Source organism: Gadus macrocephalus, chromosome 17 (genome assembly GCF_031168955.1).
Source record: "Gadus macrocephalus chromosome 17, ASM3116895v1".
Taxonomy (NCBI): Eukaryota; Metazoa; Chordata; class Actinopteri; order Gadiformes; family Gadidae; genus Gadus; species Gadus macrocephalus.
This window is the reverse complement of record NC_082398.1, coordinates 10,890,033-10,916,646: the sequence shown is the minus strand read 5'-3', so window position 1 is coordinate 10,916,646 and position 26,614 is coordinate 10,890,033. Positions and strand designations below refer to the sequence as shown.

The 26,614-nt window shown below is 46.4% G+C and overlaps 4 protein-coding genes across 5 annotated transcripts in view; 1 reads left to right on the top strand and 3 right to left on the bottom strand.

Annotated features, from left to right (window-relative positions):
* Nucleotides 1–4,641: 4,641 nt before the first annotated feature.
* On the top strand, nt 4,642–9,185 carry LOC132475912 (L-amino-acid oxidase-like). Of its 2 annotated transcripts, none has more exons than XM_060077301.1 (7): nt 4,642–4,977; nt 6,066–6,295; nt 6,595–6,707; nt 6,812–7,004; nt 7,178–7,246; nt 7,365–7,501; nt 7,613–9,185. In XM_060077301.1, exons 1-7 carry the CDS (start codon nt 4,875–4,877, stop codon nt 8,409–8,411), a joined length of 1,644 nt encoding a protein of 547 aa, XP_059933284.1. In that variant the 5' UTR covers nt 4,642–4,874; the 3' UTR covers nt 8,412–9,185. The 2 variants fall into 2 exon arrangements, with proteins under 2 accessions (XP_059933284.1, XP_059933283.1); XM_060077300.1 differs by having other exon boundaries at nt 4,643–4,977; nt 6,063–6,295.
* Nucleotides 9,186–12,498: 3,313 nt separating this feature from the next.
* On the bottom strand, nt 12,499–16,691 carry LOC132475949 (monocyte chemotactic protein 1B-like). The gene is made up of 4 exons (XM_060077359.1): nt 16,562–16,691; nt 13,283–13,398; nt 12,827–12,938; nt 12,499–12,707 (listed from the first exon to the last, which is right to left on the bottom strand). Exons 2-4 carry the CDS (start codon nt 13,350–13,352, stop codon nt 12,614–12,616), a joined length of 276 nt encoding a protein of 91 aa, XP_059933342.1. The 5' UTR covers nt 13,353–13,398; nt 16,562–16,691; the 3' UTR covers nt 12,499–12,613.
* Nucleotides 15,654–16,618, bottom strand: LOC132475943 (eotaxin-like). Its single transcript, XM_060077352.1, has 3 exons — nt 16,448–16,618; nt 15,988–16,099; nt 15,654–15,868 (listed from the first exon to the last, which is right to left on the bottom strand). The coding sequence occupies exons 1-3, from the start codon at nt 16,512–16,514 to the stop codon at nt 15,763–15,765; spliced, it is 285 nt and encodes a 94-aa protein (XP_059933335.1). The 5' UTR covers nt 16,515–16,618; the 3' UTR covers nt 15,654–15,762.
* Nucleotides 16,692–21,964: 5,273 nt separating the features above from the next.
* The window catches only part of tbc1d14 (TBC1 domain family, member 14), a 39,274-nt gene continuing 34,624 nt past the window's right edge, over nt 21,965–26,614 (bottom strand). Inside the window, exons 13-14 of the mRNA XM_060077358.1 lie at nt 25,385–25,643; nt 21,965–24,736 (exon numbers count right to left, since the gene is read on the bottom strand). Of these exons, the coding sequence (XP_059933341.1) occupies nt 24,680–24,736; nt 25,385–25,643 (316 nt within the window). The 3' untranslated portion in view covers nt 21,965–24,679. The remainder of the gene's footprint in view (nt 24,737–25,384; nt 25,644–26,614) is intronic.

Here is a 26,614-nt window from a genome sequence, read left to right as displayed (position 1 = left end):
ACAGGGGTGGCCAATGAGCTTTCAGGGGTGGCCCTGGCCACCCCAGGCCACCCCCTAGAATCGCCACTGCCTCCAGGGGGTGCTGTAATTAATGAAGATGTGTCTTAACTCCTCTCTCTTCACATGAGTATATTTCAAACTTATTGTCAATGTCTGGTGATACTTTCAGACCTACCCAAATAGCTAATGAATTATTTTCTCATGGAAACATCAGACTTTGGCCGCCATGTTGAAAGTTGTTAAAATCAATTGTCTGTGTCGTTTCACGTCATATTCACCACCTCCGTGTGAAACGGAAAAATGACTCAAGCAAACTCCACCCAAAACTTGAACAGACTCGCCTTGCACTGGTTTCACCTAGGGATAGATACTTTCTCAGTCTTTATTGTAGCTGCATTTCCTCTTATTAGTAGGGATGGGAATCGAGAACCGGTTCCGAGTCAACCGATTCCTTGGAATCGTTAGCAAGCCTGCTTAACGATTCCGCTTATCGGTTCCGGTCGCGGCAAATGCGTCATGACGTCACACACACGCTGCTTTGATTTGGTTCAGAACGCAGCAAACATGTCGCCGCCGAGGAAGAATCGCATTGTGCGTTCACACCAAACGCGACGGGGCGACAAGATCCCATACAAAGTGAACGTAGAGACGCGTATAAGGGCGAGTTTTTCGCGGGAGAAAACCGGCGACAAGTTTTTGTCGTGATGACAGCCAATCAGCGTTCAACAGCCTGATAACTGAGTGACATGTGTAACGTAACAGCCAATCAGCGTTCAGCCGTCAAACTCAGTGCAGTGCAGTCCGGGTGAACCGCGGAATGGAGGAGAAAGTGATTGTTGCAGTTTGCGACTCCCGGAGCTCTATATATAATAGTATATAATATATTATATACTATATTATAATTGTATATATAATATCACGGCCAACAGCTCTGTCGCCTCCGGATGGCCGTAGGTGGGGAGCTCTCATAGGGATTGGGCTTCTCGGGGTTTGTTTACCGGCATTGCTATGGTTTCCGGTCTTGTGTGTTCCAACGGTTTATTAGGTAGGCCCATCTAATAAATCTCTGTCTAATCAATGCTTCATTTTGTTTATGTCAGTTTAATTTTGTTACAAGTTGAATGCAAATGAGCACTGTTAGAATTCCAAAAGGCACAAGCTCTTACTTGGCTGTTTTCAGTCTGTGTTTTTAGTTGTATGGCACATAATTATGGCATTTGGGCTTAAAAAGCGAAACATATATTTTTTCGTCTAGACCAATTGATTTGAAAATGTACAATTTCCTAATACTAGAAGCACTTCTGATCAGATATTAAAGAGATGTAAGGCAAACAAACACATTTATACTTATTTTCTCACCCAATGAGAATCGATAAGGAGTCGGATCGATAAGCAGAATCGGAATCGGAATCGTGAAATTCTTATCAATTCCCATCCCTACTTATTAGCCGTATGGGTCGTGCATTCCTCGCTTTGTGCTGCATGCCGTACTGACCTGATTTGCATTGTTCCTTGTTGGTGGGCATGCCCTTAACCTGCGTCCGCATCCCAGTTTGATTGATATGATCAAACAGCCCGCCCCACCCCCTGATGACAGCCCTCACTGCTGTCTCCGCACACAGCTATTTGATAAATGCCAGATTATAGAACACGCATTTCAAAATTCGAGTCCTACTGTCAATAACAATGCGGGAAAACGTCTCAATTTGCGGGATGTGTACAAAGTAATGGAAATGTTTTTCAGCTTTGGCTTTCAGGTTTTCAGGTTTCCAGCTTTTTCAAATTCAAAACTGTTTGGCCGTGACAGCCAATCAAACTTGATGGCAAAGCCGCCAAACAGGAAGTAAGCCCATTTCTCCGCAACTCTTTGACATATCATAGCCAAACATGTCAAACAGGAAGTAAGCCAATTTTTCAGCAGCTCTTTAACATGTCATAGCCAAACTTGGTACATAGCCTCATGATTCAAATTCCCCCCCCCCCCCCCCCCCACGACCCTAGCCCAAAAGAGGGCAAGAAAAAACTCCCTTAATTAGAAGGGAAGGAATCTTTAGGAGGAACGCAGAGTGGGGGATCCCACCCTCCACGGATGATCAGGAGTGCAATGGGTGCCATAATTGAATAATTTATCAGTACAGACATATATACAGGCAAAACATTTCAAATCGGTGATGGGCTGCTGGCCGGTTAACCATAAAGAGTTTCCAGGCATCCAGTCACAGTCACCGCAACACGATATAATAGCAAATTCATTGGAATGGAAAAGTGCCTCCTGGAAATGTAGATTGCTGCTAATTTAGTAACAACACAAACTAGCACGAACACATCGATAAAATCAGAAACAGAAACATTATCTTGATCAGACAGACACTGATAATGTTTCTGATTGCATTGATAGGTGTTTGGATGCGTCAGCCTTGAAAACCTATCTCAAAGTGATACATGGCCTGGTGCTCCATGTTGCCATCTAGGAGAACTCCCTGAGTGTGTGTCTGGTGATTGCTGGTTTGACCTGTGTATATTGATTTCTCAATGCAAAACAGGTGTGCAGCCTCACCCAGCCCCAGAGTCCAATCAGTCTGACTCGGGCAAGGTTCGGCTGCTTGAACCAGTAATCATCCACACACACTCCCATGAATGGATTTTTATTAGCATTTTTAATAGTGTCATCTGCATACCAATGAAAGTTGAGTCCATGGTTACAGATGATTTTGCCTAGGGGGAGCATATAGATGGTGAAGAGAAGGGGACCGAGGACAGACCTCTGGGGGACACCATGGTTAACTGCTGCTGTGATGGAGTTGAAGCCTTTCAGATTGATGAATTGTTTTCGGTTTGAGAGGTAGGACTGTAACAAGGAGAGTGCTGTGTCGGTGAGGCCAATGAGCTCAGAGAGACGGGAGAGGCGGATGGTTTGGGAGACGTGTCAAAGGCTGCAGAGAGGTCTAGGAGGAAGAGGATGGTGAAAAGGTCATCTGCAGCGTTCAGGAGGTCATTAGTGATTTTCATGAGGTCGGTTTTATTACTATGGATGGATCTGAAGCGGGATTGGAGAAGTTTAAATAGCTTATGGTGGGACACATGGTGTTGGAGCTGGGCAGCCACTGCTCTTTCCAAGATCTTACACAGGAAGGGAAGGTTGGAGATCGGGTGGTAATTGTTGGGGTCATCTGGGTCCAGGCCAGGCCTTTTTGAGTGTCTGTATCACCAACTTGAAGTTGGAGGGCACCACGCCAGAGCTTAGTGAGGCGTTGATAATGGTTACCACCGCAGGGCAGATGGTGGGGAGACAGGCCTTCACTAGGGTCGTGGGCAGTGGGTCCAGACTGCTGGATGTAGTCCTGGCTTTGGTCATGAGGTTGAGGAATTGGTCAGCATCCAGCAGGGAAAAGGTGGAGGAGCAGCACTGTGGAGGGCAGGCAGATGGGTGGTTCGTATCCTGCAGGTGTATTGTGGCTAGCGGGCAGGGGGTGGACATCTGGAGTTGCAGATGGATGGTTTCCAAAAAAAAATCCAGGAACTTAAACCTCCGAAGCTCTGGGGTAAACCAGGGAGAAGGGCGGGCGAAGGAGACAGATCTAGCGATAAGTGGGGCAACCGAGTCTAGGCTGAGGGCGAGAGCGGCGTTGTAGTGCCCGACCAGGCCATGTGGTTTTGGGGATGGATGGCGAAGTTGATCGCTAGGGTGGTGGCCAGCTTGGAACACGTTTTGTGTTCCTGTATGTGATTGACCGCTTTGTGGGCTGCTTTGGTAGGGGCATAGTGACAGAAAACAGGATGGCATGGTGGTCAGCATGGTTTTGCCAGCACACCACGCCAGTGCCGTGTTCCAATACCCGTACTGTCCGCACTTACTAGCCAAAATTTGAGTACACAGTACGTTCCAATTCAGATCCGGCGAAAAGAAGTATACTTCAAGGACCCGGATGCCGTACTCAAAACGGGCTAATCGTGAAGTGTGGATCGAAGGACACTCCCCGTACTCAACGGCAGCCATCTTAGCTACGTAGCGGAAGAGGCGGAGCCAGGCTGAGCCAAAGTCGGCGCATTTTCCACATAGCCTGCATTAATAGAGTCATTTTGTAGTTTTTATATTTTTTATAGCTTTTTATAGCTGCTAGGCGTAAAGAGTTCACCGTTCAAAGCGGGATGTTTATTGCGGGGGAGGAGCCACGGCGGCAGTCGTGATCGTCATTTCCGGTGTGTGCACCACAGAGTACTCGATTTGGAACAGCACTCACATCTAAAAAATTAGCGTACTCAAATGAGTACGGATAGTGCAGATAGTGTACTTCCTTTAAGTATACTCATGGAAGTACGGGTATTGGAACACAGCACAGGTCCAAGGGGTGCCCTTTGGCATCATTGGGCCCTGTACATGTTGTTGAATGTTGAAGCAGTCCAGCAGTGATAGAAAATCAGCTGCGAGGGAACAGCTGCTAGAGTCCACAATCAGGATTATTTTATTTGTCGTTGTACAGTGTACAACGAAATTGTAGCAGCATCCAAGTATACACACACTAGTAAAAAAGTGTAAAAAGTAAAGGCAGAAATGCAATCTACGCATACAAATATAAATATAAATAGACGATATGTACTTTTTTTTTGCATGTGTGTGTCTGTCAGTGCCCGTTTGTGTTCAGTGCAGAAAATCGCAGAGTATGATAGAAGCAGTGAAGAAATAGGATATAGGTTGCACAATCTGCAACAATAGCAAACATGTTGATTCAAATCCTATACACCTATTCCCAAGAATTTCACCTTCCCTCGCAATCACGTGATGATCATGTGAAGGACTGTTATATAAAAGCTTTGCTCCATCGTTAAACAGTCAGATTGACGGTTTTGACATTGAAGGTAGGTACCCTGTTTTAATGCTCAAATGTAAGGTCTCACTCTTTCAGCTGATTGAAAAAACTCTTATCCCCACAGTATCCATCTCAGAGACGACAGCATCCATGGCCCTCTGGAAAACAGGTGAGTACACACTGGAAACATCTGTCTGAACTCAAGAAAAGACAAATATGACCTTAAATGTGTTCTTGTGGCCGTTGGTCTGGTATTAATCAGGCAGATTCTCTGGTTGTCATCCTAAAACCACAATGACAGTCATTGTCGAACTTGTTGAACACTTTGGGAACCCGAGCCATCCACTCAAGAACAAACCAAAACTTATTTAGTCTGAACCCCAATTTGCAACACCAACTCTTTATTTTGGACTATATGAGAGATACTTGATCATATATCAGAGAGACTGTTGAAAAGAAAAAGGGTTTGAAACCCGAGTTCTGTCTGGGTTAGAGTGCTAGAATCCGGGTTGGAGTCCCAGAATCTGTGTTGGAGTCCCAGTGAAAGGACCAAGTTCCTTTAGGTCGGGTTGGAGTCCCGACGTGGGTATAACTTTGAAGGGTTTGAGACCCGAGTTCTGTCTGGGTAAGAGTCATATAATCCGGGGTGGAGTCCCAGAGAAAGGACCAAGTTCCTTTAGGTCGGGTTGGAGTCCCGACGTGGGTACCAGAGAGACTGTTGATCTGATCTTAAATACATTGTACTTTCTAAAATGCTTTTTTTGATTTTCATCCATTTTACTCAATTTTTGCATTATGTTTTCTTTTTACTTATCTATTATTTATTTTATTGTATGACAATGTTTTTATGTGAAGCACTTTGAGTCTGCCTTGTGTATTAATAACGCTGAATAAATAAAGTTGCCGTGACTTGCCTATAATAAACATCAAAATGATAACAATTGAATTAATGAAATGTAGATTTTTGATGAGAATATTTTGTCATTGAAAATCGACAAATTTCACCGGGGGGGCAATAAAGTTGAACCTAAAACTTAAAGATCCTAAATGGTTAACAAATGGTTTTCTTGAACTTGTGAACTCGAGATATACACGGTTGAAGTGGGAAGCTCCAAGTATGAATAGTTTACCATTTGATGGATTTATGGAATACATTTATACATTGCATTCATTATCCTTTCAAGGCTCTGCTTTGATTGGTTGGGCTCAGGGTAGTTCCAGCCAATAGGAACTCTGAAGTGTTTAAATGTGCAGCAGTAGTTGTGGTGTTGCTGGCCTGTGTGTCCTGGCCACTGGGAGCCACGGAGGACCTCCGCAGCTTCAAGGACCAGCTCAAGGACTGTTTGGTGGACAAGGACTACCAGGATCTTCTGCACATCAGTAGCCATGGCCTTCTCCCTGCCCAGAGCCCTCGGCACGTGGTCATCGTGGGCGCCGGCATGGCCGGCCTGACCGCTGCCCAACTGCTGCAGGGCGCGGGACACCAGGTTAGCAGGTCTCAGGGCCCAAGGCTCCACATGGGGTCCCCACATCGGCTGCTGAACACGGTGGTACAATATGGGCACTGATGGGTGGGCTGTTGTTTAATGATCCGACTCACAGGGAGAGAAGACAAAAACATTTATTTAGGGGTGCATGCCTGTGGGAGGATGATTGGGGGGGGGGGGTCAGCAGCAATGACCTTGTAGGCAGTCAGAGATCGGCGTTAAAAGTCCATATATATGTGTTTATGTGTATGGAGTTAGCATGTGTGTATGTGTGTGTGTGTGTTTGTGTGCGTGTGTAGGTGACGCTGCTAGAGGCTAGCGGGAGGGTGGGGGGAAGGGTGGAGACCTACAGACACCCGACAGACGGCTGGTATGCTGAACTGGGAGCCATGAGGATCCCCAGCTTCCACCAGTAAGTTAGGTGGTCCTACACCAGCCCCTCTTGCTCTATATCTCTCTTTCTGTCTCTCTCTGTCTGCGTCATTCAGTAATTTTTCTCTCTCTCTCTCTCTCTAGGATTGTGCGTTCCTGCGCCCAGCGGCTGGGTGTGCGGTTGAGTAAGTTTGTGATGGATGACCCCAACACCTTCTACCTTGTCAATGGGCAGCTTGTGAAGACGTACAGGGCAGACAAAAAACCCGCCCTCCTCAAATACAACACCCCCCAACAGCTGTCGGCTGACCAGCTGCTGGATCAGGCCTTGCAGACGGTTTGTAGCCCACCACGCCTTCAAATGGCTGCCAAAACCATAGATACCTTTGACATCATGATGTGGTTACAGAGTGTGTGTGTGTGTGTGTGTGTGTGTGTGTGTGTGTGTGTGTGTGTGTGTGTGTGTGTGTGTGTGTGTGTGTGTGTGTGTGTGTGTGTGTGCGTGTGTAGGTAAAAGACGCAGTGAAAAATCAAGGATGTGAGGCTGCCATTAAGAAATATGACCAGTATTCTGTGCAGGTAAATATGAAGTATAAATATCAAACATTTGTGTCAGAAATGTAATAATAATTTATTCATGCCTCATTGACAATGTAACTGTGCGTGTATGTGCGGTGTGTGTACACATTTCATTCAGGGTTATTTGGAACAAGTGGCTAACCTGAATTCTGAGGAGGTAAAGATGATAGGAGACCTGCTGAATGAGAACGGCTGGATGTACACTGCCCTGACTGAGATGCTCTACGAACAAGCAGCTATCAACGACCACACTGAGTCAGTCCCTGCTCACTCATTCCACACTAAACAGTCTGCACCAAGTCATTCATAACTGCCAGTTTTTACAGTCCGCATTCACCCATTCATGCATATATATTGGCCTTCCAGTTATTCCGAGGTGGTGGATGGCTCAGATCGTCTCCCACAAGCCTTGCATCGCGTCCTGCTTAACCCCGCCCAGCTGAACTCCAAGGTCAAACAAATCAACCAGTCAGACACTGGCGTTGATGTATACTACCAGAAGGGTAAAGAATCAGACTGGACCAAGGTGTCTGCGGAGGCAGTCCTCGTCACGACCACAGCCAAGGCGGCCCGCTTCATAGACTTTGTCCCGCCTCTCACCAACAGTAAGAGGCACGCACTGAGCAGCGTTCACTACGACAGCTCCACCAAGATCATCCTCACCTTCAGCAAAAAGTTCTGGGAGGCTGATGGCATCAAGGGGGGGAAGAGCATCACAGACCGTCCCTCTCGCTTCATCTACTACCCCAGCCACAGCTTCCCTAAGAACCCGGACGTCGGCGTGCTGCTGGCCTCCTACACCTGGTCCGACGACTCTCTGCTCTTCCAGGGCCTGGGGGATGAGGAGCTGAAGGAGGTGGCCCTGAACGACCTGGCGCTGATCCACGGGGAGAAGGTCCGGGACCTGTGCACGGGGGTGGTGGTGAAGAAGTGGACCGCTGACCCCTACAGCCTGGGCGCCTTTGCCATCTTCACTCCCTACCAGCATACCGAGATCGCCTTGGAGCTCTTCCGGTCACAGGGCAGAGTTCATTTCGCCGGGGAACACACCGGCTTCACTCATGCCTGGATTGAAACAGCCATGAAGACGGCCATCCGAGCTGCCAGGAACATCAACCAACAGCTTCAAGACAGCTTCAAGTCCACCGCTAAAGTAGAGCTCTAACGCCAACACCCAGCTACAAGTCCACCACTAGAGCGCTCTAACCCCAACACCCAGCTACAAGTCCACCACTAGAGCGCTCTAACCCCAACACCCAGCTACAAGTCCACCACTAGAGCGCTCTAACCCCAACACCCAGCTACAAGTCCACCACTAGAGCGCTCTAACCCCAACACCCAGCTACAAGTCCACCACTAGAGAGCTCTAACCCCAACACCCAGCTACAAGTACGCCACTAAAAGACTTGATTTGCAGTGATTTGTAATTAATCGCATTTTGAATCATGAGAAGACAGTATCTTCCTTCTCTCAGTGCTAGCTCTTTATTTGCATGTGTTGTGTTTGCATTGAACAAATCTCAAACTAAATTGGTATCTGCTGTGAACTCTAAATGTAATGAGAATCGACCAATCCGAGACTGCCACCTGCAAGAAGGCAATAGCCTAGCTATGCACATATTACATTGCCTTTCCTGTTACTGAACATAATAAGCAACGGCCAATGTGACAAAGTACTCAACACTTCAATTAAACATGATGTTTATTAAACAAAAGTTGTGCTTGGTTATTGTCAAAATGACCAAACGTTTCTTGTTATCAAAACTATCAAAACCGCTCCTGCCAAATTCCTTTCACATTCCAACAGATGATGTATAATTTAACCAGCTTCTACTCCATGGTGAGTACAGTACTCTGAATCAACAGACTCCATATTGAATACCAGTCTCCATATTTAACTCTTTAATCCAAGTGTTAAACAATATAGCGAATGGCAGTTGGTGGATTCTTTAGTACCTCCATGTTTTGGAGATGTTCGATTCTGGGTTGTTGTTCTCCTGTTTGATAACGAATGAATTCATCCTTCAGAAGGGGAATCCTGTGAACTGCCACTGCCCAGAGAGAGCCCCGTGCTGTCAAAGTTGAAGGAGAGAAAAGTCATTGAAAGTATTTTCTTTTAGTTGTGGACCTTGCCATCAGTTCCAACCCGTTAAGGTTTCGTTCACACCGTTTGAAACAGTGTGTGTGTGTAAACATTTGTGCATGTGTACGCAACAATTAACACTTTGTCGCTTCACTCACAATAAGCAATTGCCCTGGTGTACAAAGACTTTAGGCCTTGCTCGATTCCTCGATCACCTTTAGATCGCCTCAGCAACAATGACGACGTGACGAAGTTCCAATGTGGAATATGTACATCTCTTTATTAAATAAAAACAGTTCTATATTACACTTCAAGTGGGACATGGTCCAACATTGTTGTCATCGTCCATACAAACCACACAATGAAAGCCTACTCTCAGAGACGACCACAAACGCCTTGAAATGGTCGTTTCCAAACACCTGTCAAGAGTGCATGGGGGTACAATAAGGGGCACTGGAAGGTCCCGCCCCTGGACTTCCTGTCTGCATTACAAGGTTCTTTGACTGTTGATGGTTCTGTAGGGACAAGCATGTGCAGTAGGCCTGCTCAGTCATGGGACATTAATTCAATAGCTTGATTAATTTCAGTGCCCCCTTTTGTCGCAATCAGTAACCGAACAGCAAGCTCACTATATCAATGAGAGACTCTTTAAATTATGTCATGTTCACACACTTTCACAGACGGACACACACACACACATACACGCGTGCGCACAAACACAAACACACACGCACACACACACACTTAAGATGACATAGTTGCATCATCGGGGACATTTCGTGGATTGCGAGGCACGAATGTAATAGGCAGGTGTGCAAAAGGTTGGATGGACTGATGGTCGCTGGTGGGAAGGAGTGCAAAATAATAAAAACTAATTATTTTTCTTTTGAGGTAAGATACAAAATACGGCAGCAGTTGGTCGGCAGCATAAAACAAACAAACAAAAATGGGTCACTCTTTAAAACCTTAAAACCGTTCTGTGTCGTTTTTTTTTTTTTATATACACACATCCATGCATCCATCCATCCATACATACATACATACATACATACATACATACATACATACATACATACATACATACGTATGAAGAAGTTCAAAGACAGGACATTTTGACGTTTTTTTAAAGTATTTTCCTTTAGCTCTGAAACTGGCCTGTTTATGGAGGTTTCTTTTCACACCATTTAAAGAAGTGTGTGTGTGTGTGTGTGTGTGTGTGTGTGTGTGTGTGTGTGTGTGTGTGTGTGTGTGTGTGTGTGTGTGTGTGCGTGTGTGTTCGCAAAACAAATAAACCACTTTTTGTCGCTTCACACGATAAGCATTTGCCCTGGCTTACACATCCTTTAGGCCTTGCTCAATTTCCTGCCATGTACATTTCCATCACCTCCTCTAGATCTTATCAGCATCAATGACGAGCAGAAAGTGCCAATGGAGAATATGTACACCTCGGTATTCAATATAGACAGTTCTATATTACAACTTAACATTGTTTTCATCGTCCATACAAACCACACAGAAAGCCTACTCTCAGAGACGACCACAGACCCTTTGAAATGGTCCTTTCAATCACCCCAATAACGAGGACCGAAGGGTTCTTCTTCAGTTCTGGGTCTCAGGGGTATAGGAACTAGGTTCCACCAGCCAACCACAGCATGCTACACCTGTGCTTGATTCACCACCATGTAAGATTGCAGCAGTAAAGTAAGAGCAGGAAACTTATTTTAGAAATATCGGTGAAGTTTAATTGACATCCTCACAGCAATCAATCATAAATGCTCAGCCAAAAGCAATTTAAATTCAAATTATGGTATTATTACATGCCTGCTGTGAGCTGTAGCAGGCATGTAATAAACCCATTCAATTATTTAATTAGGCCGAATGAAATAATTAGATGGCTCACCTCACCTGTCCGTCTAAGTAGCCTACCTACCTGCGCTCACTGTTCCTGTTTCTGCCCTCATTGCGGATGACGGAGTCTTCCACAAGGCAACATAGGCCTATTGCTAAAGCTTGCGAGATAGTCATGTGTTTTGGGGGAGTTACTTACTCTGGCTGGTTTCTCCAAATTGCCTACCCTAGCTTTAACGTGCTAAACCACCTGTCCCCATCTATTTGCTTTTATTTTTGCGGCCCGGTTTCACACCGTATTGTTACCATCATAAAGTGTGACACCAGGGGTGGCTGTTGCATATTTTCTGCACCATGCAGCAGCGGAAAGGTAGAGACGTCCATGAAGTCGTTCACGTGCAGAAACATGCACTTGCTTAAAGCGTAGACAGAGTCACTACTTATAAACATCGCAATCGCTCCGTCGGATGAGTTATTTTTCTTTGTTACACCGGGCGATAGCACATTGAGTGGCTGAAGCAAAGCGGTTGATTTGCTTCTGTGGTGGCATCATGGGTCCTTCTTTCTTGCAGAGCTGTAGTCAATACCATGTTTGTCGAGTCCAAGACCAGGGCTTGAAGGCGTCCAAAGAGGTTTGATTACAAGTCAAGATCGAGTCCAAATGAGAGAGACAGTCATGACCACTATTATTTGCTCCACAAGCTCGAAATATTTTTCTATAGACGTCACGACCAAGAGGCAACAGCACCCACTTGGTATGGGTCGTACCATGTCATGACCCCCTCTTCCCTAAAACTCACAGCCCGAAAAACATTTTTTAACCATATAGTGCGAATTCCATCTGAAACAGTGGGCTCACTGGCTCTTTAAATGCTTGGATCACCGACATGATTTTTTTTTTTTTACTAAAGTCACCTTTTATTTTGTTTATTAAATGTATCAATGTATTTTTAGGTATTTACAACTACTTTCAATATATTTACAAAAAATGTGATGTAATCTTCTGAAATATCCAGACAAGACAAAATAAAGCTTCCAAAACACTGTATTCGTATAGGCCTATAGTTTTTTAGAGGATAGCACTTATTGCACCAAATCCCAAAAAATTTAAAACTTAATAGCATTAATTAGTAAATACTATACAGGCAACATTAGGCCTGGTTGCAGCCAGGATACCCATACTAACTTCAAAAGGTAGCTTCTATAACAAATATAAGTTCAAAAACCCATCGTCTATCTTGTCTATCTTCCCCCTGTGGAACACATTAAGCATGGTTCTACTTCCAGCGTTAAGGGCAGCAATAGAAAAAAAAACATTATCGTCCATCGTGTATTTTTTATTATACAGGAAAGTATTAAAGTTAACAACGTTACAATTTAAAGCGGGCCTGACTCAGTATAAAGCTGATTTCCAGCAGGTTCCATTAACAGCGGAAGTTAGAAGTTGCGCTGATCCAGTCGTGTCATCGCACTCTGGACCCAGGCGGCTTCAGGGTCCACGCAGATCCGGACATTGCCTATGGTCTGCAAACTGTCACAGAAAGGACATTACAGTCATTCTTATGAGGTCATACTGGGTTAATATGCTGTAGTCATCATTGTGATGCAAATTAAACTCATTAAATGGTATTTGGTCAAGGCTACGCTTACATAACGGCGGGCTTTGAACAGCGTCCATCCGTGAACTCGTAGTTTCGGATTTTAGTGAATTGCACCTTTCTTTCGTAATAATCGAAACAGCAACTATCTGGACCAATTCCATCTGAGAACAGAGAACATGTTAATGTTAAAGATAAACAACTCAACATAACATCAATATGTGGGACAAATTTAGAATAAGGGTACATTCAATAGGATTAGTTAATGCAGTAATAAGCATTATATTAAAGCAATAGCACATGGGTTAGGGTCCTTACTAACCCGATTAAATAATGTATACACCAATACCTTAGTAAACAGGAACACCATTAATAAATAATTAAGCTACTAAACATAAGGAAGGCTAAAGGTTAATAACATCAGTAAAACCTTTAAACTGCATTTGCTAATGTTAAGTTAATTAGTGTAACCTTGTTAGGTGACACAGATGTGAGTCAGTTAACTTACAGTTGGCCACGGTCAATGAAACCAGCGTGGATCCAAAGATGCACAGGAGGAGGAGGGCAAGAGCACGCATGGTTACAGGTCCTGAGACGGCGACAATAGCGGAACACAGCTGAAGGACACTGATTTAAAGAGAAGATGGGCGGAAATGTGGTGGGGGTGAGGGTGAGGTGGAGCAGAGTGTGAGGGTGTGTGACGAGTGAAAGGGAAATGTTATGCGTGAGAGAGAGAGAGAGAGAGAGAGAGAGAAAGAGAAACACAGACAGACAGAGAGGAAAAAGGAGAAGTTCTAAGGCAGGACAATTTAGACTTTTTTGATAATAAGTTGTGGACCTGGCCATTACTTGCAACCTGTTAAGGTCCCTTCACACCATTTGAAACAGTGCGTGTGGACATGTTTGTGCATGTGTTCGCAACAAATAAAGCAAACTTTTTGTTGCTTAACTCACACAATACGCAATTGTGTCGATTGTGGGGGGGGTCCGGTACCTTGTCCCTCGCGAGTCAGTGGGCCGGCCTACGTTGTGTGTGTACATGTCGTGTGTTTGTGTTGTGGGTCTACATGTCATGTGCAGGGCCGACGGACTGCGGGGGAAAGTGAGGCAGTCGTGGGGGGGCCCATGGCAAAAAAAATAAAAAATTTTATTTGAATTATCCACCAGCCCATAGTGTTAGGAGTCGCACACGGCCACGTCTCCTACCCCCCCCCCCCCCCCCCACCCCCGTCAACAATTCAGCGCAGGGGGCTGGTAGGGGGAATTCGGGGGGGGGCCCATCAATACCTCTTGTATACAGGGCCCAGGATTTGGTGCAACGGCCCTGGTCATGTGTATATGTCATCTGCATATGTTGTGTGTATATGTTTTGTGTATACATTTTGTGTGTATATGTTGTCACACACGAAGACACACACATCTGAAAGAAGATGTGCTCCATTGTGTCTTCTGTTGCTACTAGACCGATGATAAATAAACAAGAACAAGGACAAGAATCTCTCCACATCTGCCTATTTTTAAAGCATTTTTGAATCCATATACATTTCATCTAAATATATGTTCTAATCGATCATTTTCAAATCACAAGGAGAGGTCTGAGTAATCGCACCAGTCTGTGATCCAAACTATTGACAACCTAAATATCACCGCGTCAATGTTTAAATGTTTATTCACCATACTCAATGAGATGAAACACGGTTGTACAAGGACGAGGCTACTAAATATGTGTATTCACCAAGATTGCTTCTGTAGAACAGACACTTGTAGTTAGTCAGTGACAGGAACACTGTTTTGAACTTAATAACAAGTGAACCACAGAAAGGTCCACGGTGTGCATGAGTGTGTGTGTTTGTGTGCGGTTGGGGCAGGAAGTCATCTTTGTGGCACGGTTGCATGAGCGTTGGAAGATCTTGTACATAAACAAATAAACAAAAAAGGGTATTCGTTGTTGGCCTGAACGTGAAGGTTAGTCTAGTGGCGAGTTTGATCGAGTCCAAATGAGAGAGACAGTCATGACCACTATTATTTGCTCCAAGAGCTCAAAATATTTTTCTATAGACCTCACGACCAAGAGGCAACAGCACCCACTTGGCATGGGTCGTACCATGTCATGACCCCCTCTTCCCTAAAACTCTCAGCCCGAAAAACATTTTTTAATCACATGGTGCTCGAATTCCAGTGGACAGTGGACTCACTGGCTCTTTAAATGCTTGGATCACCGACATGAAACATGCTATATATACTATATAATTATATTCTATATTCACAACTTTGAAGTTTTTTTTTTGCAGGTGACTAAAGTCACGTTTTATTTTGTCTGATAAATGTATTAATGTATTTTTAGGTATTTACAACTACTTTTATTATAATTACAACAAATGTGATGTAATCTTCTGAAATATCCAACAGGGAAAAGGTTTTATACTGAAGACAAAATAAGGCTTCCAAAACACTGTATTCGTATAGGCCTATAGTTTATTAGGATTAGAGGATAGCACTTATTGCACCAAATCCCCAAAATGTAAAGCTTAATAGCATTAATTAGTAAATACTATACAGGCAACATTAGGCCTGGTTGCAGCCAGGATACCCATACTAACTTCAAAAGGTAGCTTCTAGGCAAGGCAAGGCAAGGCAACTTTATTTATATAGCACTTTTCATACACAAGGCAGACTCAAAGTGCTTCACATATAAACATTGTCATACAATAAAATAAAATAATAGATAAGTAAAAGAAAACATATGCAAGAAATTATATAAACTATAACAAATATAAGTTCAAAAAAACACAATGTATTCCTGTCTATCTTCCCCCTGTTGAACACATTAAGCATGGTTCTACTTCCAGCGCTAAGGGCAGCAATAAAAAAAAAAAACGTTATCGTCCATCGTGTATTTTTTTATTATACAGGAAAGTATTAAAGTTAACAACGTTACAATTTAAAGCGGGCCTGACTCCGTATAAAGCTGATTTCCAGCAGGTTCCATTAACAGCGGCCTGAGAAGTTGAGCTGATCCAGTCGTGTCATCACACTCTGGACCCAGGCGGCTTCAGGGTCCACGCAGATCCGGACATTTCTCTTGGTCTGCAAACTGTCACAGAAAGGACATTACAGTCATTCTTATGAGTTAAATCTGTGTTAATATGCTGTAGTCATCATTGTGATGCAAATTAAACTCATTAAATGGTATTTGGTAAAAGCTACGCTTACATTACGGCGGGCTTTGAACAGCGTCCATCCGTCAACTCGTAGCTTCGGATTTTAGTGAATTGCACCTTTCTTTCGTAATAATTGAAGCAGCAACCGTCGGTACCATTTCCACCTGAGAACAGTAAACATGTAAATGTTAAAGATAAACAACTCAACATAACATCAATATGTGGCACAACTTTAGAATAAGGGTACATTCAATAGGATTAGTTAATGCAGTAATAAGCATTATATTAAAGCAATAGCACATGGGTTAGGGTCCTTACTAACCCGATTAAATAATGTATACACCAATACCTTAGTAAACAGGAACACCATTAATAAATGATTAGGCTACTAAACATAAGGAAGGCTAAAGGTTAATAACATCAGTAAAACCTTTAAACTGCATTTGCTAATGTTAAGTTAATTAGTGTAACCTTGTTAGGTGACACAGATGTGAGTGAGTCAGTTAACTTACTGTTGGCCATGGTCAATGAAACCAGCGTGGATCCAAAGACACACAGCAGGAGGGCAAGAGCACGCATGGTTACAGGTCCTGAGACAGCGACAAGTAACAGAACACAGCTGAAGGCACACCGATTTAAAGAGAAGATGGGCAGAAGTGTGGTGAAGGGGAGGTTGAACGCGCGCGCGAGCGAGAGAAAAAAGGAGAAGTTCAGGCAGGGCAATTTAGACTTTTTTGAAAATAAGCTGTGGACCTGGCCATTACTTGCAACCTGTTAAGGTCCCTTCACACCGTTTTAAACAGTGTGTGCGTACATGTTTGTGCATGTGTTCACAACAAATAAACCTAACTTTTTGTTGCTTCACTCACACAATAGTGTCGATTTCTCCATCACCTCTTTTAGATCTCATAAGCGGCCTAACATTGTTGTCATCGTCCAAACAAACACACAACGGAAAGCCTACTCTCAACACACCGGTACCTTGTCCCTCACGAGTCAGTGGGCCGGCCTACGTTGTGTGTGTACATGTTGTGTGTTTATGTTGTGGGTGTACATGTCATGTGTATATGTAAGTCTGCATATGTTGTGTGTGTACATTTTGTGTGTATATGTTGTCACACACAAAGACACACACACATCTGAAAGAAGATGTGCTCCATTGGGTCTTCTGTTGCTACTAGACCGATGATAAATAAACAAGAACAAGGATCTCTCCACATCTGCCTATTTTTAAAGCATTTTTTAATCCATATACATTTCATCTAAATATATGTTCGAAACGATCATTTTCAAATCACAAGGAGAGGTCTGAGTAATCGCACCAGTCTGTGGTCCAACCAATCAGTGAACTATTGACAACCTAAATATATATGTACTTAATAACAAGTGAACCACAGAAAGGTCCACGGTGTGCATGAGTGTGTGTCTGTTTGCGGTTAGAGCAGGAAGTCATCTTTGTTGCACGGTTGCATGAGCGTTGGAAGATCTTGTACGTAAACAAATAAACAAAAAAGGATATTCGTCGTTGGCCTAAACGTGAAGGTTAGTCTAGTGGCGAGTTTGTTTGACCCAAGCCCCTAATGTCCAGGATGAAAGGAAGTCCCGGAGAAAGAGGACTCCTGAACTCTACATGTATGGAAAGGTGTTGTGTAATTCAAATTTATTAATAGCATTACCTCTCCTGGAACCGTCACCTTATCGTGGTGGAGAGGTTTGCGTGTCCCTGTGAACCTGAGGGCTGTGTTGTCTGGAGCCTTGTGCTCCTGGTAGGGTCTCTCATGGCAGAGTGGTCTCAGGTGAGGGGCCGGACTAAGAATGGTTCAAAAACCTCAATGAATAACAGAAGAAGAGGAGATGTGACCCGGCCCGGAGGAAGCCCGGGGCCCCCGTCAGGAGCCAGGCCCAGACGGAGGGCTCGATGGCTAGCGCCTGGTGGCCGGGTTTGCCATCCCTTTTGTTCACGTTTGACAGCCCGAACAAACTACGTGGCACCCCCCCTCTCTTCATCCCATGGGCCCCCCACCTGTGGGAAGACCCGTTAGGGTCGGGTGCGCAGCCACATGGGTGGCAGCGAAGGTCAGGGGTCTCGACGGACCAGACCCGGGCGGCAGAAGCTGGCTCTGGGGACGTGGAACGTCACCTCGCTGTGGGGAATGGAACCGGAGCTTGTGAGGGAGGTGGAGCGCTATCAGTTAGATCTGGTGGGGCTTACCTCCACGCACAGTCTCAGCTCGGGTAACGTACTCCTGGATAGGGGTTGGACTCTATTCTTCTCCGGAGTTGCCAAGGGCGTGAGGAGCCGGGCGGGTGTGGGGATACTCATAAATCCCCGGCTGAGCGCCGCGGTGTTGGAGTTTACCCCGGTAGACGAGAGGGTCGCCTCCCTACGCCTAAGGGTTGTAGGGGGGAAAACTCTGACTGTTGTTTGTGCGTATGCACCAAACAGCAGTTCAGAGTACTCTGCCTTCTTGGAGACCCTGAATGGACCCTGAGTCCTGCAGCTAGCGGCGGCTAGCTGTGGCTTCAGGGTCTTAGGCTCCTCAATGGGCGGTGACCCTCGGACACCATGGTGGACACCGGTGGTCAGGGAAGCCGTCCGATTGAAGAAGGAGGCCTTCCGGGATATGATATCCTGGAGGGCTTCTGACTCGGTTGCAGGGTACCGACAGGTTCGAAGGGCTGCAGCTGCTGCCGTGTCGGAGGCTAAGCAGCGGGTGTGGGAGAAGTTCGGAGAGGCCATGGAGAAGGGCTTTCGGTGGTCACCAAAGTGTTTCTGGAAGACTATCCGGCACCTCAGGAGGGGGAAACAGGGAACCATCCAAGCTGTGTACAGTAAGGATGGGACTCTGTTGACCTCAACTGAGGAGGTCGTCGGACGTTGGAAGGAACACTGAGGAACTCCTGAATGCAAATAACACGCCCTCTATGTTGGAGGCAGAGCTCGAGGTTGGTGGTGTTTCGTCGCAATTTCCCTGGTGGAGGTCACTGAGGTAGTCAAACATCTCCGCAGTGGCAAAGCCCCAGGGATTGATGAGATTCAGCCAGAAATGCTAAAGGCTCTGGGTGTTGAGGGGCTGTCATGGTTGACACGCCTATTCAACATTGCATGGGAGTCGGGTACAGTGCCAAAGGAATGGCAAACCGGGGTGGTGGTTCCCCTGTTCAAAAAGGGGGACCAGAGAGTGTGTGCCAATTACCGGGGTATCACACTTCTCAGCCTCCCTGGTAAAGTCTATTCCGAGGTGCTGAAAGGAGGCTTCGGCCGATTGTCGAACCTCAGATTGAAGAGGAACAATGCGGTTTTTGCCCTGGACGTGGAACTACGGACCAGCTCTTCACTCTCGCAAGGATCCTGGAGGGGGCCTGGGAGTATGCCCATCCGGTCTACATGTGTTTTGTGGATCTGGAGAAGGCGGATGACCGGGTCCCCCGGGAGAAACTGTGGGAGGTGCTGCGGGAGTATGGGGTAAGGGGGTCTCTCCTCAGGGCCATCCAATCTCTGTACTCCCAAAGCGAGAGCTGTGTTCGCGTCTTCGGCAGCCAGTCAATTTCGTTCTCAGTGGGTGCTGGTCTCCGCCAGGGCTGCGCCTTGTCACTAATCCTGTTTGTGATATACATGGACAGGATATCGAGGCGTATTGGTGGTGGGGAGGGGTTGCAGTTCGGTGGTCTGAGGATCTCGTCACTGCTTTTTGCAGATGATGTGGTCCTCATTGGATCATCGGCCTGTGACCTTCAGCACTCACTGGATCGGCTGGCGGCCGAGTGTGAAGCGGCTGGGATGAGGATCAGCACCGCTAAATCTGAGGCCATGACTCTTAGCAGGAAACCGGTGGATTGCTTACTCCGGGTAGGAAATGAGTCCTTAGCCCAAGTGAAGGAGTTCAAGTACCTCGGGGTCTTGTTCGCGAGTGAGGGTACTATGGAGCGTGAGATTGGCCGGAGAATCGGAGAAGCGGGGGCGGTATTGCGTTCGCTTTACCGCACCGTTGTAACGAAAAGAGAGCTGAGCCGCAAGGCAAAGCTCTCGATCTACCGGTCGATCTTCGTTCCTATCCTCACCTATGGTCATGAGGGCTGGGTGATGACCGAAAGGACGAGATCGCGGGTACAAGCGGCCGAGATGACTTTTCTCAGAAGGGTGGCTGGCGTCTCCCTTAGGGATAGGGTGAGAAGCTCAGCCATCCGTGAGGAACTCGGATTAGAGCCGCTGCTCCTTTACTTAGAAAGGAGTCAGCTGAGGTGGTTCGGGCATCTGGTAAGGATGCCCACTGGGCGCCTCCCTTGGGAGGTGTTTCAGGCACGTCCAGAGGGGAGGAGACCTCGGGGAAGACCCAGGACTAGGTGGAGAGATTTTATCTCAACACTGGCCTGGGAACGCCTCGGGATCCCCCCGTCAGAGCTGGTCAATGTGGCCCGGGAAAGGGAAGTCTGGGGCCCCCTGCTTGAGCTGCTCCCCCCGCGACCCGACCCCGGATAAGCGGATGACGATGAGATGAGATAATAGCATTAGGAAGGGCGGGAAGGGGGGGGGTCAGGAAAACAACTCTTCAAAACACATCCCCCGAAGAGGTTCACTGAACACAGGCACATTCCAACAAATACACAGAACGTAAAAACTGATTTTGCCCATTACAGTATAGTTCCAGGACGCTGTGGAGCACATCGTGGTACGGTTCACCCTAAAGAAAAAAGAAAAATTACAACATAAATAGGAGAATATGAATTCTCAATTATTTTTTACTTCAACACCCAGCTACAAGTCCACCACTAGAGAGCTCTAACCCCAACACCCAGCTACAAGTCCACCACTAGAGGAGAGCTCTAACCCCAACACCCAGCTACAAGTCCACCACTGGAGAGCTCTAACCCCAACACCCAGCTACAAGTCCACCACTGGAGAGCTCTAACCCCAACACCCAGCTACAAGTCCACCACTGGAGAGCTCTAACCCCAACACCCAGCTACAAGTCCACCACTGGAGAGCTCTAACCCCAACACCCAGCTACAAGTCCACCACTGGAGAGCTCTAACCCCAACACCCAGCTACAAGTCCACCACTAGAAGACTTGATTTGCTGTGATTTGTTACCAATCACATTTTGAATCACGAGTAGATAGTATCTTCCTGCTCGCAGTGCTAGCTCTTTATTTGCATGTGTTAGCATTGAACAAATCTCAAACTAAATTTGTATCTGCTGTGAACTCTAAATGTAAATATAAAATCGACCAATATGAGACTGCCACATGCAAGAAGGCAACAGCCTAGCTATGCACATATTACATTGCCTTTCCTGTTCCTGAACATAATAAGCAACGGCCAATGTGACAATATAAGTACTCAACTCATCAATTAAACATACTGATGTTTATTAAACAAAAGTTGTCCTTGGTTATTGTCAAAATGACCAAACCTATCTTGTTAAAAAAACTACCAAAACTGCTCCTGCCAAATTACTTTTACATTCCAACAGATGATGTATAATTTAACCAGCTTCTACTCCATGTTGAATACAGTACTCTGAATCAACAGACTCCATATTGAATACCAGTCTCCATATTTAACTTTTTAATCCAAGTGTTAAACAACATAGCGAATGGCAGTTGGTGGATGAGGGGAATTATGATGTGCATGGATGTGGATGTGGATATGCATTCTTTAGTATATCCATGTTTTGGAGACGTTCGATTCTGGGTTGTTCTCTTGTTTGATAACGAATTAATGCATCCTTCAGAAGGGGAATCCTGTGAACTGCCACTGCCCAGAGAGAGCCCTGTGCTGTTGAAGGAGGGAAAAGTCATTGAAAGTATTTTCTTTTAGTTGTGGACCTTGCCATCAGTTGCAACCCGTTGTTTCCTTCACACCGTTTGAAACAGTGTGTGTAAATGTTTGTGCATGTGTACGCAACAATTAACACTTTGTCGCTACACTCACAATAAGCAATTGCCCTGGTGTACAAAGACTTTAGGCCTTGCTCGATTCCTCGATCACCTTTAGATCGCCTCAGCAACAATGACGACGTGACGAAGTTCCAATGTCGAATATGTACAGCTCTTTATTAAATAAAAACAGTTCTATATTACACTTCAAGTGGGACATGGTCCAACATTGTTGTCATCGTCCATACAAACCACACAATGAAAGCCTACTCTCAGAGACGACCACAAACGCCTTGAAGTGGTCGTTTCCACACACCTGTCAAGAGTGCATGGGGGTACAATAAGGGGCACTGGAAGGTCCCGCCCCTGGACTTCCTGTCTGCATTACAAGGTTCTTTGACCGTTGATGGTTCTGTAGGGAGAAGCATGTGCAGTAGGCCTGCTCAGTCATGGGACATCTATTCAATAGCTTGATTAATTTCAGTGCCCCCTTTTGTCACATTCAGTAACCGAACAGCAAGCTCACTATATCAATGAGAGACTCTTTAAATTATGTCACACACACACACACACACACACACACACACACACACACACACACACACACACACACACACACACACACACACACACACACACACACACACACACACACACACACACACACACACACACACACACACCATCGGGGACATTTCGTGGATTGCGAGGCACAAATGTAATAGGCAGGTGTGCAAAAGGTTGGATGGACTGATGGTCGCTGGTGGGAAGGAGTGCAAAATAATAAAAACTAATTATTTTTCTCTTGAGGTAAGATAGACCATACGTCTTAGTTGGTCGGCAGCATAAAACAAACAAACAAAAATGGGTCACTCATTAAAACTTTAAAACCGTTCTGTGTCGAGTTCGGCACGGCCAAATCCGAAGATAAAAGTTCTGCAGTCGAGTAAAACACACCAACATTAACAATTGTAAGTCTGCCTTAGTTTGTTGTATGATAGGTAGTTTTCATTTAAGATCCATGGTCAAGTCAACGCAAATGGTGACTTGTTTAAACGGAAAGACGGAAATGTAGGTTAACGATTAATCTCAATCTTAAATATAGAAGCACATAATCGTTATATTTTAGTTTAGATGGATTCATTGACTAAGGAATGTGGCGATTATCTGACCCCTGGCTGATCGGGAGCAACATGGACAAGAACACAACCTGTACAATTTAAATCTTTAAAAAGTAATCCCACATCCTAACTGAACAAAAACACTAAGCCTAGGGTTGATTGTACGCAACACTCTTTGAGACCACAAACACGCCCGGTGTGAAATAGGTGAATGAGTGGATCGGGGGGTTCAGACATACAGACGCATTACAAATGGTCTACATTCTAAAAGTTCCAAGGCTTCTAGACCATTCTAGAATAACCGTTTTCAGAGCAAACCGCATCCCAATGCCAGCGATTCCGTTTCCCAGTCTTAAGGCATTGAACGTTTCAAATCGACCCAAGTCACTCAACACACACCCGAGACTTACGGGACAGCTGAAATGTACCGTCCAAAGACACAGGGGAACAACACAGTCGTAATGGCTGCTGACATGGATCTGTTTAATCCGATGGTGGTTTGCTTAAACTTAAATACGTCTTTTAAAAAGAAACCGGACATAATTTATTTTTTGGTGAAAGGAATGACGGAACACGTGTTACTAAAATATTTAAATTATCAACGAGCAAGGGGGGGGGAAGGAGGCGGGAGGGGGGGTTCGGTGTCAAGTTACAGCAAAGTACTTCTGTTCATCTACAGTCTTCCGTTGTTGTGTTTTAACTTCATAAATACAGTTAGCAGCCGGCTGGTCCAAAGGACCAGCGCTTTAACTCCATGGAAAGGGATGCAGAAATTAATAAATAAAACAAAAAAGGACACACAACAAACCAAACCAAACACACAACAGTTCAACAGAACAGGGAAGACAGGGAGTTGGAAGCAATTTGAAGAGAAACACAGAATTTAGGGCGGAGCTGGGAGAGAGCGAGGGATCAAGAGAGAAATAGAGAGACCAAGAGCGAGATCCAGAGGAATTCTTCATCTCCTCCATCTCACCCGCGTGCAACACGCTCAGCGCCTGCAGAGCTCCAGCCACAAGTGCAATCGCACCGCACCGCCCTTCCTCATGTTATATTATCTACCAAACACCGAGACAGACCGAGGCAGAGAGAGACAGACAGAGAGAGAGAGACAGAGAGGGAGACAGACAGACAGACAGAGACAGAGAGAGACAGAGAGGGAGACAGACAGACAGAGACAGAGACAGAGAGAGAGAGAGAGAGAGAGAGAGAGAGAGAGAGAGAGAGAGAGAGAGAGAGAGAGAGACAGATATGTAAGCAGAGAGTAGGGGGGGGGGGTGGTAGATCAATAAGGTGGACCGCTGGAAGGGTTCTGCTTGAGTTCTGGGTCTCCGGGGGTGAGGAGGGAGGTTCCTCCAGCAGGGGATGTGGGAGAGGGCACGATACATTCAGGGCGCCCTTTCCACCCGGGGGAGGGCTCCAGAGTCAGGGGGGCCTCCGCCACCAGACCTCGGCTTGCCCAGTGGGCCGGCGGGATCCAATCCCCCCACCCTCCCTCACAGCACCCCAGCCTCCAACCAACGGCTCAGCACCCCGTAGGTCCACCCCCAGCCCCACCCAGCCCAGCCCAGGGCTCCTAGGGTCCCACTGGGGGGGGGGTCCGGGCCCTTGTCCCTCACGAGTCAGTGGGCGGGGCTGGCGGTCGGGCAGCAGCGCACCCCCCCCCCCCGGCGGTGGGACAGAGCAGGGGTCAAGTCCCTTTAGAGAGTGCAGGAGCGGGAACAAAGCGCGGGCCTGGGGGGGGTCAGCGCCTCAGGACGGGGCTGGACCGCTCCTGGTCCTTCTGGAGGGTCTGCAGGACCTGGAGGGGGGGGGGGGGACAGACAAGGGGACCGTGAGCCACGCTGGAAGAGCAACCCCCAAAGTCCACAATGTGTGCCATGAATGTCCACAAACATTGACTGAGTTATGTTCTACAGCTGCACTTTAAGGTCCGCCTGGCAAGAAAATGACTCCTGTGTGATTAAATAACTTGGTGTTACTTCCTGGTTCAGTAATTCTAATGGGTTGATCTCGTTGGGTTCAGTCGTCATGGTCATGTTATAGCAGGACCAACTACCAAGCTGCCGCTGAAAGAGTCGTTTCACCCACATGTAAGAAGTCTGCATTAACGGTAGGCAAGGCAACTCATTTTAGAAGCTTTTTTTTTTTTCATATTTGTCAACGTTTTATTGACACGACTGAAGCTAGCTCGTCACGTGTTTAGGAGGAGTGGCTTTGGAGGGAGGCCCGAGTTAGATACCGTCAAAACCTAGCTTACTCTGGCTGGTGTCTCTAAATGGCCTACCCTAGCTTTATGTTGCCAGACCACCATAAAAAACACACATACAAATTATAAAGACAGAAAGGCGTTCCCAAATACGTAAACCAAATCTCTAATCACACGACACAAAATAAAAGCGTGTGACCGCCATTCCCCGTCCGTCCGTCCGTCTCGATCCGTCCGTACCTGCGGCCACTTCCCGGCGCGGCAGGTCATGTGCACGGCGGCGATGTGCTGGAACAGCTGCTCCCCGGGCACCAGGTCGGGCAGCCGGGTCAGCAGCTGGGCCATCTGGATGAAGTCCATGCCCTGCAGCGCGTCCTGGTAGCGGTGCAGCAGCCCCAGCGCCGTGCGGAACAGGAACTCCTCGCCGTCCCGGCAGAACACGTCCCACACGCGGCACGCCAGGTCCAGGGGCAGAGACTTGCTGTACAGCGTGAAGATCCTGGGGGGGGAGGAGGAGGAGGAGGAGGAGGTGGTGGTACGGTTATAGCAGGAGGAAGAGGAGGAGTAGTGGTAATAGCAGCAGCAGGAGGAGGAATGGTTATAGCCAAAACAATCACCTGCCACAGGCCGATATGCCCGTTCATTTGAGCGTTGGGCAGGCAACTCTTTCTACTACGGCAGGTAAAGAGGTAATTCGGAGTGATACCAAGAGCGAGATTTAAACAATGATCCACCAGACGGTTGATCACATGACGCATCCAGCCCGCCTCAGCCCGGGCGGTAGGAGAGTGTAGAAGGGGGGCCCGGAGCTCAGAAGGGCTGCACTCACAGTAGGGCAATTCATTTTCAGTTTCTAGTATTACTATGAAGAACCTCTTGGCATCCCGGGGGGGATTCAGCTAAAAGGTTCTGGGTTCCAACCCCGATGTCTTCGGTCTGACCTGGAGGCGCCCTAGAGCAGGGCTCTCTATTTTAATACATAAAATACTTAGAATATACTAATATACTCAGAAGGCTTGGTTAGAGAAACAACAGCCCTCTAGGTGGTTTTGAAAGGATGTTTACATCTTTTAACACCCCTACCGTCTCAAAACCACAAAATGACTCTGAACTCTTTGTTCCTGCATCACCCCACCCACCCAGGTTGCTTTCTCCGAAACCAACATCCCATTAGCCTTGGTGACAGCGGTCGGAGAGGGAGGCGGGGGTGGGGGGGGTTTGTAATGTTTCCACAGGTGGTGGGGGTGTGGGGAGACTCAGCTTAACTTGTGATATTTTCTTCCCCTTTAGGTAGTTGTGATGCTCGATAGTGGAACCGTGTGAGCGCAGGAAGCTTGTTGCCAACGTCATAATAGTACATGTTTGCTTTCCAGTCAGTGGGCAGATGATTGTGTCCAAAGTGATTCTTCATCATCATCTTCATCATCTTCATCTTCATCATCATCCGCTTATCCGGGGTCGGGTCGCGGG